The following is a 17,536-nucleotide window of genomic DNA, read 5'->3' as shown; positions in this document are numbered from 1 at the left end:
AGTTTAAGACATAAACACCACTGCTCTCACTCTCTTATAATATATGGATATGAAGGACAAGTTTATAAAGCTGTTAGATCATTTTGTGACTGGAAGAAACTGGACCTTCTTAAATGCAGGAAATTAAAAGCCAGTGAGTGAAATAGAAAAGTGAGGAGCCCTAAAATGCCCTTCAGACCCTCCATGTGTGATGAATGACTGCTGAATGGAGCTGCTTATCAAAAGTTTTAAAATATGTTTTCTTACAACCATTTCATAGATTTATCATCCTTACAATCCGTGCAGACCTTCCTCTGTATGAAATTGATGTAATTTGACATGAAATGGTGGATAGTAAATTGTTGTAGAAGGTCTTAAAAACTGTTTGGATGAAAACAACGTTCAGTCAACAACTCCATGGAAATAAATTTCTTGATGGATGGACATTTGAATATACTGACAAGTGTGGACAAACAATAGTGTATTGCTTTGTAAACAATTTCGGTTTGAGTGATTAAAAATATGATATGATGTGATATGATATATATATGAGTTTGAAGATCAAGAGGAGCTTGATGGCACTAATAGATCTTTCGCGTGAGCTCTGTCTTGCTGCAACTCTTCTGCAGAACCTTGCAAACTCTGAGAAAACTTTCTCAATCAGCTTCTCAACAAAGAGGAACAGGAGAAGAATCACGGGGCGAGCTGCAGGCTGCAAGAGAAGCTCTAAGGATTCAACTCCCTCAACTTCAGACCTCCTCTCTTTAAAAAGCTGAACATATTATATTTGTGTGGTCTGACAATAGTCAGCATACAGTTTCCTGTAGGCTGCCAGAAACAGCAGGATTGCAAAAGCTGGAAAACTTTATTGAGGTACCACAAAAACCTGTATTGGCTAAAAGTGGATTTTGATATAACTCAAAAAGGTTTAGACATTATTGTGGTGGGCACTACAATCTAAACTCCTCAAATCTATCTTTCATACCAACTCAGATGGTCCGAATATTTAGCAAGTGAACCAATGATCTAAGACAAAGCATATGTATTACTGTAATTCAGTACTTAGATTTAATAAATGCAATGTCTGCACAGTGGTCATTAAACACAACAACTAAATATTAAGAGTAATTCTATACCACAACCAAACTGCATCTTTTTCACTTTTCTCCATTAATCATGCCGTGGGGCACAGGTTAATCCAAATCCCACACAAATTCATATTTAACATCCCTCATTTTGTCTTTGTAAAAACGATCAAAGTACTCCACTTCTGCTGCTGTCAGTTGGTTTTTCCAGTCTCCGGCAACTCCTGAAACAGACCACACAAGAAGGAACCAAATCATTGTACACTTGCGGGTAAAACAGTTACGCTGCAAACTAGATTTTTGCTCATTAGAACACTTTACATGACGGCACGAGTATGTCTACAGGTTTTACTGTATGGATTGCGTTCACCAATTAGGTATAATTTTACCAATGGAAGCTCACCTTTTCTGAGAAATTCGGACTTTGTCTGGTCCATGAATTCTTGAGGAACTACAGAATAGTTGGACATGTTGTTCTTCTTCATGTTCTTGAACAAACATCTGTCTGCGATTTTCTCTATCACCTCAGCCGACAGAGGTTTCTCCAAGAACTGAGCGATCCTCCCCACAGAGCCTTTCAGGTCCTGCACCACAAAGAAAAGCACAGCTCAGCTCATACTCTTCTCACAGTTTGGCTGAAAGCTCTTGTGAGGGCGAAACGGTTCAGAAAGTGGTGCAGCTGGCAGTTTGAGTAAATCTCACCATGGCCATTTCTTCATAGCAGATGTACATTATTCGTTTATTATTGTCAGCATCCAGCCAGCCCTTCACATGGTCAAACCATGAGCCGAACATGACTAAAGGGAAAACAAAACATCCAGCGTTTTACTATCAAGAATATACCTATTCACCTATAATTACAAGCACTAGTGACTTTCCGACCCTTAATACTATATACAGAGCAAAGGTGTAACAATGAAAACAACCTTTTCCGTTAAGGAACTTCTCCAGAAACTCGCTCTGTGGACCAGGTTGCACCAGGAAGGAGGTGATCCCATAATAGTGAAATGACGACGTAAACACATCTTTGGGGTTCCGCATGATGTAGATGACCTGCAGTGTTGATATAGCATCGATTGGTCAGTTAGTGCACAATCTCCAAACATACGGTGCAGTTGTAACTGCAGCGATGCAGGCCAAGGTTTGGGCACAGCTTTCTATTTCTATCATTCCTGATGTGTCTATTATTCACTGTGAAGACAAAGTGAACTTTAAAAAGGGTTTTGGTTTTACACGTGGCGTGTTGAGACAGACAGGTCAGCCAGGAAAGCAACGGGCAAATTTACCTTTGGCTTTACTTCAAAGAAGGATGCGGGCATCATGCGATAGTGGAAGTGAGTAGAAAACAAGCGTGGAGACGGCCTCTGTTCTAAATTAAGGACGCAGGCCCGATGCTCCTCCAGCCAGGGAACACGGTCCCAGTTCGGAAGAGTCTCAACAGAAGCTGGATCTCCTCCACTCATGATCAGAGGGACAATCTCCTGCATCCAAGTTGTACCTAAACAAGGGCATAGTTTCACTGCAGCGCACACAAACAAACTAGGGCTTTGACGTGAGCCAAAAGATGACACTGTCAGTAAAAACAAAAAAATGGAACACTGCCCACGCAGCTGTAGTGCCTGGTCCGAAAAAAACGGATGTAACATTTTTAGGATTACGCAACTTCACCATTTCTCAACTTGCTTTCTATGGCTTTAGTTTAGTTTAATTTCTCTGCTTCTAGCTGAAAGACGCCTCCAAATGACACCGCCCAGAGGAGTTTTTCATCGTTAGGAGATTAGATTGTCATCTGGAGGAGCTTTGGAAAAGCAGGTTGACTGTGATTACAACCTCCATAGTGTGAGCAACAAGATGATATAATCTGAACTGAAGGTTCCTCCACGTGATGTCATCTTGAGGCATTTTTCAGCTAGAAGTAGAGAGATATGTTAATATAGGGGCGTTTATTAGAATTCTTTTACATGTTCTACCCAAACTACAACCAAAAGAAGTAAGTACAATATGAGTGAAGGTGCACTTGAATTTTATTTAATTCTATTACCATTTGTTAGTTGCCACCCTAAACACTAAGCAGCACTGATCCACAGAAAAGAGTCATGTAATATTCATGAAATTTCAGTGGGTGCTTATACTTTAACTACTGTACCTTATTGTTTGTTTATATGTACTTTTACTTAAGTAGAGTTTTTGAGTACTTCATCCACCGCTAATGTGCTGGGAAATATAAGACAGAGAAAACCACTTCTTTAAACTGTTGAGATCTTTTCCTTTCGGCTGTTCCCTTTCAGGTGTCGCCACAGCTAATCATGTGTCTCCATGTAACTCTGTCCTCTGCATCCTCTTCTCTCACACCAACTAACTTCATGTCCTCTCTCACTACATCCATAAATCTCCTCTTTGCTCTTCCTCTAGACCTCCTGCCTGGCAGCTCCAACCTCAGTATCCTTCTACCTATATATTCACAGTTTCTCCTCTGAACATGTCAAACCACCTCATTCTGGCCTCTCTGACTTTATCTCCAACACATCTAACATGAGCTGTCCCTCTGATGTCCTCATTCCTGATCCTGTCCATCCTCGTAACTCCCAAAGAGAGCTTCAACAGATTAAGCTCTGCTTATGGAGATTCCTGTCTGACCTCATCTGTCAGTCTGTCCATCACCAGAGCAAACAAGAAGGCGCTCAGAGCTGATCCTTGATGCAGACCCACCTCCACCTTGAACTCCTCTGTCACACCTACAGCAGCTCACCACTGTCTTACAGCTCTCATACATGTCCTGCACCACTCTAACATACTTCTCTGCCACTCCAGACGTCCTCATACAATACCACAGCTCCTCTCTCTGCACCCTGTCATACGCTTTCTCTAAATCTACGAAGACACAATGCAACTCCCTCTGACCTTCTCTGTACTTCTCCATCAGCATCCTCAAAGCAAATACTGCATCTGTTGTACTCTTTCTAGACATGAAACCATATTGCTGCTCACAAATGTTCACCTCTGCCCTTAGCCGAGCTTCCACTACTCTTTCTTACAACTTCATTGTGTGACTCATCAGCTTTATTTCTCTGTAGTTGCCACAGCTCTGCTCATCTCCCTTGTTCTTAAAAATCAGCACCAGTACACTTCTCCTCCAGTCCTCAGCATCCTCTCACTCTCCAAGATCTTGTTAAAGAAACTAGTCAGAAATTCTACTGCCACCTCTCCTAGACACTTCCATACCTCCACAGGTTTGTCATCAGGACCAACTGCCTTTCCACTCTTCATCCTCTTCAACGTCCTCCTCACTTCACTCTTACTAATCTTTGCTACTTCCTGCTCCACACCAGTCACCTCTTCTACTCTTCGTTCCCTTTCATTTTCCTCGTTCATCAACTCTTCAACGTTCTCCTTCCATCTTCCCATCACACTCCTGGCACCTGTCAATACATTTCCATCCTTATCTTTAATCACACTAACCTGCTGCACATCCTTTCCATCTCTATCTCTTTGTTTGACCACCCTGTACAAATCCACCTCTGTCTCTTTAGTGTCCAACCTAACATACAAGTCCTCATATGCTCTTTGTTTGGCCTTTACCACCTCTATCTTCACCTTACGCTGTATCTCCCTGTACTCCTGTCTACTCTCTTCAGTCCTCTCAGTGTCCCACTTCTTCTTAGCTAACCTCTTTCTCTGTATACACTCCTGAACTTCCTCATTCCACCACCAAGTCTCCTTTGTCCACTTTCCTCTTTCCCGATGACACGCTTGAGTACCCTCCTACGTGTCTCCATGATCACATTAGCTGTAGTAGTCCAGTCATCTGGAAACTTCCTGACCACCCAGAGCCTGTTTCAACTCCTCCCTGAAAACTACACAACCTTCTTAATAAATAAATAAATAAATACTACATTTCGTAGCACCTTTTTTCCTGAAAACATTAAAACCAACAAGAAACACAAAGTACTATGAGTAAAAAAAAGAAAGCAGGGCAGCCTGCATGTAAGCAGCCTATGGACGAGATAAGACCTGTCCTGATCTTTTAATTAATTATAATTAAGTAAGCATTTTTTTTTTTCAACTTGTCCCAGCGCAACAAGAAAAACTTGTCCACAGGGCAACAAAACAAAAGCTCCAGAAGAATGTAGCCACGTCAGGCTGCTCCACTTTTCTTTCGAGCCTGTTGTACTGCAGTAGCGGACAGGACACGCACTGGCGCGCACGTCTCATTTGTCGCTAACTCCTTACCTGACTTGGGGTATGTTGCAATGACGATATCATCTGGACGGAAAGTAAAGTCCTCGAAGTACTTCAGGCTCTGTGGAGGGTGCAGATGCGACGGCACGTAAACCCCCTTGTAAAGTGTGTATAACTCAGCCTCAGTCATGACTCGAAGTGAATTACGAGCTCAATGTTCCAGCGGCGCCGCTCACACACACACACACACACACACACACACACACAAAACCCAGACTTAGTTCAGCCTCGGTTCTCTCGCGTCCTGGCGTCTCTTCCGGTCTCTCTTTCTTTCTCTCTTTCTTTCTCTCCTTTTCTCTCTATCACTCTTCCTCTTTTCCTGCAGGCGCAGAAAGGAATGAACGACGCGCTCTTTACTTTATCATTAAAAGTCTATTAGTTTTTTCTTTTCTTTCAGTCTAAACGTTTTGTTGTGCTTGTGCTGTTTTCTTGTTGCCGCTGATTGATGAGGTGACAGAAAGTTGCTTTGGGAGTTTGTTCAGTGTTTTGGAAAAAGTGAGAGGCTGAGTGCATAGTTGTGCAGATCTGGGCTGAGGTTTTGCTTCCTGGCTGTTAAGTTTTACGAACTGGGCTCAGCAGAGGTGGCTGGTAACCCAGTAAATTGAAGTACTGTACAATTTTGCAGTACTTTTTTTTATTTTATGCTACTTTTATTTTTACTCCACTAAATCTTCAAGCTACGTTCACAAAACACGTGGCTGGCCTTGCAAAATCAGTCAATTTTAGACTTTAAACTTTATATTTGATCAAAAGCAAACACTGCTGTCAAATCACAAAAAACAAACAAACTAACAGCCAGTGGATAAACACTACACAGCAGACACACACACACACACAGTCATATCAGAGTCAGTATTAGAAGTGTACATACTGTAATACTGCTTTGCCAAATTGTTTAGGGAAGCCACTGAGAATGCAAAAGATTTGGGTTGTTTTTAAAAAACTAGTTCACTCTTTTCAGTTTGTGTTTTGAGAAATGCAGCCACACTCTAAATCTTTAGGGAAAAGCCGTATTTCAACTGGTAATTACAGTTTTTACCAACTGCTTACACACAAAATCTTTTCATGTCACACGATTTTTGAAACCTCTCACTCAAAGTGCAAAACTACAAGCCAAATCTCCAAAACCATGAGCTATTTCTCAGCCTTTGACTCAGTTTTCAATTGCATAAAACACTTTTTTTCAAAACACTACACACAATTCTCTACCTAAAACGCAAAGATCTATCAGGGAGTGACTTTCTTTCCTTTTCCGAACACAACCAATGAAAATGCTACACTTATTCGCCAGGTCACACAGACACACTCCTCACATGTGCAAACACTAATTGCTTAACTGATCACTAACCAATAAATAGGTCAAAGCTCAGATTATCTGTTTTGAACAATGGATACTAACAATGAACAGAGAGCGGAGAGGAGTAGGAGGAAGAGGCAGGGGCCAATGAGGACAAATACCAAGAAGAGGAGGAGGTCAATTCCTGGACCGGGACCGCACACACAATTGACTGTATTCTACTGTAAAGAATATACTTTTGGTGTACATGTTTATAGTTTTGTTGTATCCTAATGTATCCTTATATAAATATTTGATCAATGTTCACTGTAGAACATTGTATTGAAATGTACATATAAGCATATGAAAGACCAAAGAGCTTTAGATTTAGAACAGTAGTGTTTACATGGTATATCCAGAAATGTATTATTATGAAAGAAGTGTTTGCCATTCGATGCAAAAGCTTCATTCTGACATGTGTTTATGGCATTTGGAATGCAGTGTTGCATTTTGAAGGAGATGTGAGGCATGTTGCATTTTGTGTGTGCAGTTTTGAGAATTGTGGGTAGAGTTTTGAAATGAGGAGACTTAGTTTTGGCAAAAACTGTAAAAGCCGGATCATGTCCCCACTGATGTTTGAAGAAACATTTACAGCTTGGATTTGACAGATTCCATGCTCTAATCTAGCACCAATGATCTAATTATGCAAACTCTGTAAACCTCATCAAGAAATCAAGGCCAAAGGTTGGTCACACTGACGTCCAGCGTGTGTCTGGTGCTAGTTCCACTATCTGGCGTTGTCGCCTCCGAGTCCTATACTTTCAGTGTTAACAACAATCGTTCAGACTCTCAAACTTTATGTGTTTCTCAGTGTCACACTAAAAGTCAAATATGTTCCACCTGTAACGTGCACGCTAATGAAATGTCATCGTCTGTGGTAAATTTACACAGAAATAACAAGAAAAAGTTTGATGGTGGCCTGAAATGTGTTTCACCATAAGTTTTCATCCAGCAAGTGTTCGATGGCAAAGATCATCTGATGTTTCTCTCTGCAGAAACGATCTATTGTTGACACAGTTTATTTGTTCTCTTATTCTGTCAAATACTTAAATACAAGGGCCTCTGTATTGCTTTACAGAGGTTTTCGTCGTGATCTTTGTCTCAGTAATTTGTTTCCTGTTCACAGACTTTTATTTTGTAGCACCTTAGCCCCAGTTCCTGTTAGTCTTTTTGGTTTCTTTACGCTTCTCGTTAGTCCTGATTAGTTTTACCTTTTCCCCTGTTTATTTAAACACAGTTCTCCCCACACTTCCCTGCCCGTTGTCATCTGTTCTGTTCACTATCACTCAACTGGTCCATTCCTGCCTGAATGGATGTTCTTATTTCTTGTTTGGTCAGTCTGTGACTGGGTGACTGCAGTGAATTCCTGTTTGTCTGCTTACTTTAATCCCTCCTTGCCATCACCTCTTTTGGGTCGTAAATATAATACACACTTCTTCACAGTCTTAAACGTTATTTGTGTTGAATTATCTGAGGTGTGGTTTAAACGTTTGTGGAACTTTATAATATTGTGTCCACTTTTATATCAGTAAGGCTGAACAAAAAAAAAAAAAAGAAATGCGTTTCAGCTACAAAGATGAAAACCCATCTTTGAAATGTTGCTGTTTTACCTGACTCAGCTCTGAGCTTCAGAAGTTGCAACAAGAAGTAAGAAGCAAGAATTAAGAACAGTTTCCTCAGTTTTTCATCTCTTAATTGCAACACAAAACTTCAACGCCTCTGAGCTGTGAAATGGAGGCAAGATGTATCTATACACATATATACAAGATCTCTCTTGTAGTGAATGTCGAGGTTTCTTTATTAATTACACTCGAGGTGTCTGTTACCAGTAATTGGCGAATTTTGCCACAACACAGAGTGAGTACATTTGGGTCAGTTCTCACAACTTTAAAGACCTGTTATACTGAACAAGAGATTAATGGGCAGCCATATGACCTTAAGGGTTTAATTGTTGAAATAACATCAATAAAACCAGAGGTCCTGTTCAGGTTTTGTGTAAATATTGAGAAAGTCCTGACAGCTCCCTCATATTCATATGAATATGATCTAAAAAGGCACCATGTTCAAACAATAGGCCTACAAAACAATAGTGCAATATTATATAAAAACAGAATTCAAAAGCTGCAATGTGGGTTTAACTCAAAGTCAGTCCCAGTAAAAGCAAATACTTTTTAACATAAATGGAAATGGTGCTAATGACAGTGAATACTTTGTCCTTATATTTGGTAACAATGGGCCTTATAGAGGCAGAATATGCAAATGAGACAAAATAAAACAATAATGTAGCACTAAAATCTTATCTGAAGTCTCTGATAGCTTTCATTTCAAATTGTACCCGTCTGGACTTCCCTTTGGCAGCTATGGTATCATTAAATAATACCTGGCAAGAAACCTCACAAAAGCCAATCCTGAGGGCTTGGCAATGTCAATATGACAAAGATAAAATAATAATCCCCACAGCGGGGAAATTCACTCATTAAGCAGCTCACAGGAATGGTATAAAGTGCAACAAGCTTTCTAAGTATTCACAAAACTAGAGGAAGAGGAATATAAAATGAACTGTATATGCAAAAGCCTTTATAAACACACAGCCAAGAAAATTTACAGCAATCAAGATTGAGCAGAAATATTCAGCTGAAATGCTGAGCTGTACAGCCTCACGGCGGTGGGAACGAAGGGCCTGCAGTAACGCTCCTTCCTGCACTGAGGGTGTATCAGTCTGCCGCTGAAGGAGCTGCACAGATACTCCACTGTCTGATGCAGTGGGTGAGAGGTATTGTCCATAATGAATGTCAGCTAACATCCTCCTTTCACCCACCTCCTCCACAGAGTCCAGCGGGCAGACCAGAGCTGGTCCTCCTGACCAGCTTGTTCAGTCTCTTCCTGTCAGCTCTGCCTGCACGCCAGCAATGACGTGTTGACATTGGCCCTGCCACCAAAGAAAGCGTGTCCTTACAAACACAGAAGTGTGTGTGTGTGCGTGCTCACGTGTGCCTGCACGACTTTTATTTCCTTGTGTGGACAAGTTTTACATTGTAAAGTGATTTAGTCACCGAGGGAGTGATTTTACAGAAGGGCTCTTAAAACCCTCTGAACCCAGAAACCAGTAATTACATTACAGTAAATCCTCTGTTTGGTGTATGTATTATGTAAGAGATAAAGAAAATGGAGCAAACATTGTCCGACAGTATATCACAGAAATATATCAACCAACGAGTAACTATTTTTACAATTTCCCTCAGTATTTTCCGCATTACAGCAGCGGAAATTGTGACCCGTTGTTTCTGGTGTAGGGAGATTAGCTGAGAAAACATCAAGCCGATTTTCAAGACTACACCTATTAGTCATGTGTCCTCTGGACATTGAGTCCCTTATACAAACCTCGACCAACAACAGGGACTTGATAGTATTTTTGTTTTAACACCAGAACAATAATTACACCATCTACCTCATTCCTGGTTACTTTGGCCTCTCAAACATAATCGCTTTTTTTTTAACGATACTAACGGCACCTCCAAAACTCTGGAACTGCAACGGGAACTAAAATGGCACCCAGTTCTGCCTGTCTTTTTGAAGGTCATCTAGATTAACAATTCACATGCCATCCACAAATATATCAATTCTTCCCCTTTATTGTTTCTTATAAGCATTAATTTCATGTGTTTTAATATGGAAAGAATTAATCTCTATTGAAATTCACCCCATTTCACTTGAGAAAGGTTTACCTGTAAGAACATGTGATAATATAAATGACTATGCAAAAAAGAAGTTCAGAAAACAGGGTGGATTCAAAATCAAGAAACTCAAAACCTTTTCCTAATCAAATTCACACCTTGTTTGCTGCACTACATTCAGTCCAAAAACAAAAATTATCAAGGACATTATTCTAAAACACTGGCACATTTTACAAAGTGACTTAGGTCTAACATACAATTTTAAGGAACCACCCTTGATGACCTTCAAAAGGGGAAAAATAAAAGGGATAGAGACCATTCTGCTAGGGAACCAAAAACTCTTCAAGGCAGCTTTAAATGGTGTTAAACTTTGAATGTTGTGGTGACCCTGAAAGCTGCAGTCCTGCCCCAGATTAATTTAAAGAAACCAAAGGAAATTTTTTTTTCTTTCCTCATAGATGTAGTGTTAAAGATGATAATTATTATAATGTTTATGATTAGGACTGTTGTAACAGCAGACAGCTTTGGCTAAGAAGGAATTAAGTTGCAGAGTTCGAAATGTTTTGGTTGTGTCATATGAGGTTTCAGGAATGAGACAATAAAGTTTTCAGCTCCTGGGTCTTTGTCCTGCACAATGATCAACACCTTCTCTGTGTAAACCCCCCTCTTATAAACTGCCTTGTAGCTATTTTTAAAAGGATTTTTGGAAAATCAAGTCAAAAATCAAGGTCATTAACTTCTGCCCATGGTCTTTCTAATAGACGCTCAGTGATGTCTTCATAGTCTCCAGGGGCCTCTTTCAGCTTTGCCTTTGTAAGTCCTGCTCAAAAGTCTCTGTATGGTTTGCTGGACATACAGTTTCTGTCTGTGCTTTTATATCCTGCACAGGTGCCTCCTCATGCTCTGAGGCAGACAATACATGAGTGTCCAGGCATGATGTCTGCAAGCTTTGCTGTTACTGCTGGTGCAATGTCAATTAGAGCCAGAGTAACTTTGTAACTGTGGCTTCCAACCTCAGTGTTCAACCACCAGTTTGCCAGTCCCAGGCAACCCAGTACTTTCCTTTCAACAGTAGTGCTGGCACCTGGCCTGCTCCTATGTGTATGTCTGATGCAACCATAGATCATGTGCAAACAGTAAGCGCTTGTGTGAATGCTGGAATTTTGGCACTGAAGATGTCTTCGAATCCCTTATACATACCAGTCCCTGTCAGAAATAAAGATTCAACACAATCCACGAGTGATCGCAGTGAGTTCTTGTTTATCTCAGTTAAATCCTGTGTGAATTTGTCTCTTACTTGTGCCAAGATGCGAAGAAGTGAAGCAAGTATAAAGTGTTTGCTGAAGAAGTTTTTTTTAACTGATTCCCCACTGTTCTCCAACGCTCCGTGTGCATCTTTTTAGTTTTTGAGCTTGGACCTGCAGAATCTCCATCTTTCAAATTTCTAATCTCTTCCTTGAATAACTGGGCAATGTCAGCAGAAATTACCCTAATTTCCAGAGATGATTCAAATTGCACCTGGTCAAACTCAGTCTCTGTTCTGTGATGTTTCTTAACTCTCTGCTGATTATTTCCTGATGTCTTTGTGAGAAGGCTCTTACTGAACTTACTGGTTCCACGTGTCTGACTGGTGACTCACCTGCCTGCTCAAACTCACCTGTGTACATGTCCTGAATAACAATGTCCTGGTTTTTCCCTGTTCTGGTGGTCGTGTGTACACTGTTTTCACCTTTGGTGCAAATGCTTTAGGCATTTTGACTGCATGTCCAACCATAGCAGTAACTCTGCAGGGAGGAGTGATTGGATTTATCAAACCCTAACGGCTGGAGAGGGCAGAGTTTAGATTTTTTCTCTTGTACAATGAATTCCATGAGTTTGACTGTCCTAACACACTGTTCTTCAATGTCCATGACTTCTGCAAATGTCTGGAGGAGTGTGTTGCCCAAGTTGAACACAACTTGCGATTCTGAAACAGCATCAGTGTTCTTATGTTGTGTCAACAAGGCTAGTGAGACAGTTGATATTACTTCCAGCAGGAGGTCTGCTAGCATGTGTCTTGTTTTTTCATTTCAGCTTTATTTAAATAGCGCCAATTAACAACAAAGTCATCTCAAGGCACTTTACAGAATAAAGTCAAGACTATGTATAGAGAGAACCCAACAATTCCCCTTGGAGCAAGCTCTAGGCAACAGTGGAGAGGAAACCTCCAGCAGAACCAGGCTCAGGGTGGACGGCTATCTGCCTTGACCGGTTGGGGTGAGTGGAAAGTGAAGAGAGAAAAGAAAAAGAGCAACAAAAAGCAACAACAAAACATCGAGCAGGTTGGTAGGACCAGTAGCTGCACACTGGAAAACACACAGCTCCAAAGCCGGGGGAGACCTGCAGAAAGGGACAGAGAGAGGGGGAGACAGAGAAGGAGAAAGACAGCTATGGGAGAAAACCCACGGAGTTAATGTCATACAGTAGTGACAATTGCAGGGTGAGAGGAGAGGAGAGATGGTCAAGAGGAGGGAAGGAGCTCAGTATATTGGGGGGTGGGTCCCCCAGCAGTCTAAGCCTATGGCAGCATAACTATAACTATATGCTTTATTAAAGAGGAAGGTTTTAAGACGAGACTTAAAAGTAGAGAGGGTGTCTGCTTCTGAACTGGGAGCTGGTTCCACAGGAGAGGAGCTTGATAGCTAAAGGCTCTACCTCCCATTCTACCTTTGAAAATTCTGGGAACCACAAGTAGGCCTGTATTCTGAGAGCGAAGTGGTCTACTGGGATGATATGGTGCTATGAGGTCTTCTGTATATGATGGAGCCTGAACATTCAGAGCTTTATATGTAAGAAGCAGGGTTTTAAATTCTATTCTAGATTTAATGAGAAGCTAGTGAAGGTGAAATATGATCTCTCTTGCTAGTTCCAGTCAGCACTCTTGCTGCAGCATTTTGGATTAATTGCAGGCTCTTTAGGGAGTTAGTGGGGCATCCTGAAAGTAGGGAATTACAGTAGTCCAACCTAGAGGTAACAAATGCATGGACCAGTTTCCCTGCATCACTTTGAGACAGGATGCTCCTAATTTTGGATTTGAATGTTCCATAGGTGGAAGAAGGCTGTTCTAGAGATTTGTTTTATATGTTGGGTTGACAGCATATTTCTGAGATTTTTGGGCCCAAATACTATGACTTCAGTTTTGAAGGCTGATGTAGCCAAGACACCAACCTTTGCAGTGGGTGGAAGAGTACAGATCATCAGTGTTACACCTCCTAGTTGGTACATTTAGGAATGCAAAATAAAACTTGAGTACACTTTTTAATCAGATGTAGTGAATAGTGAGGTGGCCAAAACATTAGTCCCCATGTGAGTTTTTGCTTTTAAAGCAAACCTGAGAAACCAGTAAGAACTTCATTTATAATTTATTTATGCATCAATTACATTTGTTAAACCAGATGAGTTAACTGAGAACCAATTCTCATTTACAATAAAGACCTGACCAAGAAGCAGCGCGAAGGACAGATACCAACAAACTCAAACATTCATACTTGAAGTCAATTTTTCACATTTTCTGCTTTCTGAAAGTCAGTTCGACATGGTGTCGCTAGGACCTGAGGAGAGACCATTCACTGTTGTTGGTTGTTAAAATGAACACAGAAAGCCTCTTTTTACTCTCCAGGATTTAAAACACACAATGGGTTTCTGGTAGTTTTGACATTTGGAAATGTCCCCACAGTGGTGTGAGAGCAACTATTTCCCATCAGACTCAGGACCAGGTCACAGCTGCAACGCTGGTGGATTTAAAACTGCTTCAGGACGGAAACTACAACATAGACTGAAAGCTGTTAGACTGTTTAATGTAGCCCCTCTAGCTAGTGTGGTGTAGACAGTTTGACATGAGACATTCAGAATTTAAGGGAAGAAAATTCTGAACTTTAAAAAGGAAAAGACCAATCTCTGCCAGATATGTTGTGCATTAAATAGTAACGCCTTGGTGATGATTCACAGGTAATATTTTACGATTCGGTTACTACTGGTTTTACCTGCACAGCCTCCCGTTTTTCAATAAATATATCTTGTGGCCCAACAAATGACCAACCCCTAATAGTTTCAACACTTTTTTCACAAGATGTGTCAAACCAACTGATTTCTGATCCTAAGTGCACATTATTTTGAGAGTTTGTCACAGTTGCGACTATTCTGTTAACTTTTCCTCAGTTTATTCTGTTTCCCTGCTTTTTTATGTTTTCTTTCACTAATGTTTTGTCCTTACACAGCTTGTTTCCCATTTGTCCACCAGGTGTCCTCATTCTCAACCTCATTCCTGACCCTGCTGTGAGCATCACATGATGGAAAAACTATTATTTCTTACATTATTATTATTATTATTATTATTATTATTATTATTATTATTATTATTATTTTACACATTATTATTTCTTATTTTGACAAGGTGACAATACTTTTGGCCAATCTATTTTTGAGGTCTGTGAATTTCTTTTAAGTTGGTTTGTGTTCCAGTGCAAACAAAAACAATACGCATGTCAATACAAAACATTTACAATTGGAACAATTTTCTGAGACAAGGGTTGAATTTTCTGACAGAATTGCAAGTGTGGCGATACTTTTGGCCATGACTGTAAACGATAGCAGAAATATTTTGAGTTTATTTATACTAAATGGGACAATGGGTGAGTTAAATTAAGCTATGTGCTGTATTTTCACTGAACCAGACGATGTCTACTGAAATATATATACTCATAACTCACAAGGTCAAAACTACACACGTACCCCCTCAGATTATTGACTAAGCGGTGCTGAAAATTCTAAAATGTCTTTTAATTTCCAGGTGCCTCGACCTCAGCATTGCCCTCTCTGCGTCAGCTTGTGTGACCACACCCGTTATGATGCAACAGACATAAAAGTCAATGTGATATCAAAGTCTGCGATGTCATTACTCTTCCACTAGCAGCCGGACCTGTTAGGCTAAGACTCACATTAACTCAGACCAGACAATGTATCACAAAGTCAATTTAATTAGTCAAAAATGGCTGTAATACAAGAAATACCTTTGTCCAAGCCCGACTGCGAAAGAATGCAGTCTTTATTACAGCAGGAGAAAGCTCCTCTGAAACCGCTGTCCAACCCGGCTCCAGCTGCTTGTTGGGCAGATGAAACAGTAAACGTGCGGCAAAAGATGGAGGAAGGAGAAAGAACCTGGCACCTTGGTGAACTGTATGCACAGGAGGAGATCCAGATTCAGCAACAGCATCGAAAACAGTCGAGGAAAATGTATTCCACTCACAGACTGAGGGATCTTTACAGTCAAATGCGTCAAAGAGAAATGGAGGCCCGCAGACTGGACATGGAGAAAGTACAAAGAGCCCGGGCCCAGTTTGCCTTAGATTATAACATACAGCAAAGACAAAACAAGCAAGCAGTAGAAAATAGTAGGAAAAGAAGCAAATGTAATTTGTCAAAAATGGCTCTGGCACAAGGACTACCTGAGTCCAGGGCTGACTGCAAAAGAAATGCTCTGCGTCAGTCTTCCAAGGCAAAACCCAAACTTAACATAGCCCCACTGAGGAAAACGCCACCATCAACAAAAATTAAGAAGCAGACACAGGAGGAATATTTTAGTAAGATTACTGCACAAGAGGCTGAACTGAAGAACCAAGAACGACATAAGATGATTGCCAGAGCCAAATTTATGGATTTGCAACAGGACCCGATGCTCCAAAAGAGAATTGCTCAAGAACAAAAAAGACAATCTGATGAGGAGATGAGGTCTAGACAGGAAGAATACGTGAGACAGGAGCAGGAGAAACCTCGTCTGAAACAGCTTTCCAACCAGGCTCTGTCTGCTCACCAGGCCAAGCAATTTAAGGAGAACCAAGAGATAAGAGAGAAACAGATGCAGCAGAAGAGAAAGGGAGAAAGAAACCAGCAACGTGGTGAACTTAATGCAAAGGAGGGGCCCCGGAATCAGGCACGGAAACGAGAGTTAAGGAAAGTTTTTTCCAAACACAAACTGGAAGATGTTTCCAATAAAAAGCTTCAAAGAGGAATGAAAGTTAGCAAACAGGATTTAAAGGAAAAACAAAGACTGCAGTGTCAGATTGACTTAGAAAATAAAATACAGCAAAAACAAAACGACCAAGTGGAGAAGTTCAGGAATCTACAGTTACTAATAGAAAATGGAACGGACAAATTAGAGACAGCCTCCTGTTCCTTGACTGCCAAAGTTCAGAAAACGGAGGATGTAATATCCTGTGCATTGGCTAAACAGGATGCTCTAGTGGCAAAGCAGGAAAAGGACGAAGAGGAGAAGAGGGCTGCTATGATCCAGTCCATTGCTGCCCACAGAGAGAGAGTGATACAGGAGAGAAAGCAGAAAGAGCAGGCTGAGCGAAAGAGCAACCTGGACTGGCTGGAGGCCCAGAAAGAGGCCGACAGGCAGTTTCGCCAAGATGAAGCCCTAAAGGCTCAAAGGGCCAGAGAGGCTGCGATCGAGTGTGAAAAGGTTAATAAAATTCTGATTGCTCAACAACGTGCCTATGCTGAAAAGCTAAAGAGGGAGGAATGCGAGGCTGAATTGAGGAACGCAAAGCGGCTTGCTGAGAGGGAAGAAGAACTTGAGCGATATGAGGGGGGAACTCCCACTTCTGGCTGCAAGTACAGAAGGGTGCGATATCCAAGTAGAATGTAAGGAGCCCAGCTGCTCCCGCAAAAAAAAGGCTAAATGCATGTCTAGACATGATCAATGCGTCTTATAAAAGAGTATCTAGACCGTTAAGGCCACAATGGGTAGGGAGCCCCCCCACCCCAACCCTCCCCACCCACCCCCAATACTTAAAAATAGCAAACATAAAAACCAACAAAAAAATATAAAGGAAAACAAATAATAATGAATAATTAAAGTCAGCAGATTCATTCAAAATGAAATTAATAATTAGTTGCAGTTGGACAAAAAGTAGGAAGCTCCACCTCAACCAACAATGGATGGTTGTGGTTTTTGCATTTGAGCACAAATAATAATAATAAAGGATATAATGTGCACTGTGGGAGACATTTTTTGCATTCAGTAACTTTTTTTTACTATATTGTGTGATAATACATTGACATATTTTTATATATATTTAAAAATGTAATCTAGAAAAAGTACCTACTGACATTTCAACTTAAGTAAAATAAGTACATTACTTGCCCAGAGAGTTTGGATACGCTATTGTTGTCATTGGTAA

The 17,536-nt window shown here is 40.8% G+C and overlaps 2 protein-coding genes across 4 annotated transcripts; one reads left to right on the top strand and one right to left on the bottom strand.

Moving 5' to 3' along the window:
• Positions 1-825: 825 nt before the first annotated feature.
• LOC137105930 (sulfotransferase 2B1-like) lies at positions 826-9,578 on the bottom strand. Of its 3 annotated transcripts, none has more exons than XM_067488752.1 (6): positions 9,458-9,578; positions 2,351-2,562; positions 1,991-2,117; positions 1,767-1,861; positions 1,468-1,648; positions 826-1,288 (listed from the first exon to the last, which is right to left on the bottom strand). In XM_067488752.1, the coding sequence occupies exons 1-6, from the start codon at positions 9,561-9,563 to the stop codon at positions 1,173-1,175; spliced, it is 837 nt and encodes a 278-aa protein (XP_067344853.1). In that variant the 5' UTR covers positions 9,564-9,578; the 3' UTR covers positions 826-1,172. The 3 variants fall into 3 exon arrangements, with proteins under 3 accessions (XP_067344853.1, XP_067344851.1, XP_067344852.1); XM_067488750.1 differs by lacking the exon at positions 9,458-9,578 and adding an exon at positions 5,295-5,675; XM_067488751.1 differs by lacking the exon at positions 9,458-9,578 and adding an exon at positions 4,732-4,855.
• A 5,761-nt stretch (positions 9,579-15,339) lies between these two features.
• LOC137106097 (trichohyalin-like) lies at positions 15,340-17,001 on the top strand. The gene has a single exon (XM_067489110.1). It carries the CDS (start codon positions 15,340-15,342, stop codon positions 16,999-17,001), a length of 1,662 nt encoding a protein of 553 aa, XP_067345211.1.
• The last annotated feature ends 535 nt before the right edge of the window (positions 17,002-17,536 follow it).

This window comes from Channa argus, chromosome 20 (genome assembly GCF_033026475.1).
Source record: "Channa argus isolate prfri chromosome 20, Channa argus male v1.0, whole genome shotgun sequence".
NCBI classification, from domain to species: Eukaryota; Metazoa; Chordata; class Actinopteri; order Anabantiformes; family Channidae; genus Channa; species Channa argus.
Note: the sequence above shows the minus strand (reverse complement) of the source record. Positions and strands in the feature narration are given on the sequence as shown.

What these genes read in the sequence shown, in the direction of transcription:
- LOC137105930 (XM_067488750.1), bottom strand. Translation starts at nt 5,433, where the DNA reads ATGACTGAGGCTGAGTTATACACACTTTACAAGGGGGTTTACGTGCCG. An exon ending in TGCAACATACCCCAAGTCAG is followed by an intron (nt 2,563 to 5,294) that starts GTAAGGAGTTAG and finishes GCCCTTGTTTAG; the next exon opens with GTACAACTTGGATGCAGGAG. An exon ending in GTCCGAATTTCTCAGAAAAG is followed by an intron (nt 1,289 to 1,467) that starts GTGAGCTTCCAT and finishes GGTCTGTTTCAG; the next exon opens with GAGTTGCCGGAGACTGGAAA.
- LOC137106097 (XM_067489110.1), top strand. Translation starts at nt 15,340, where the DNA reads ATGGCTGTAATACAAGAAATACCTTTGTCCAAGCCCGACTGCGAAAGA.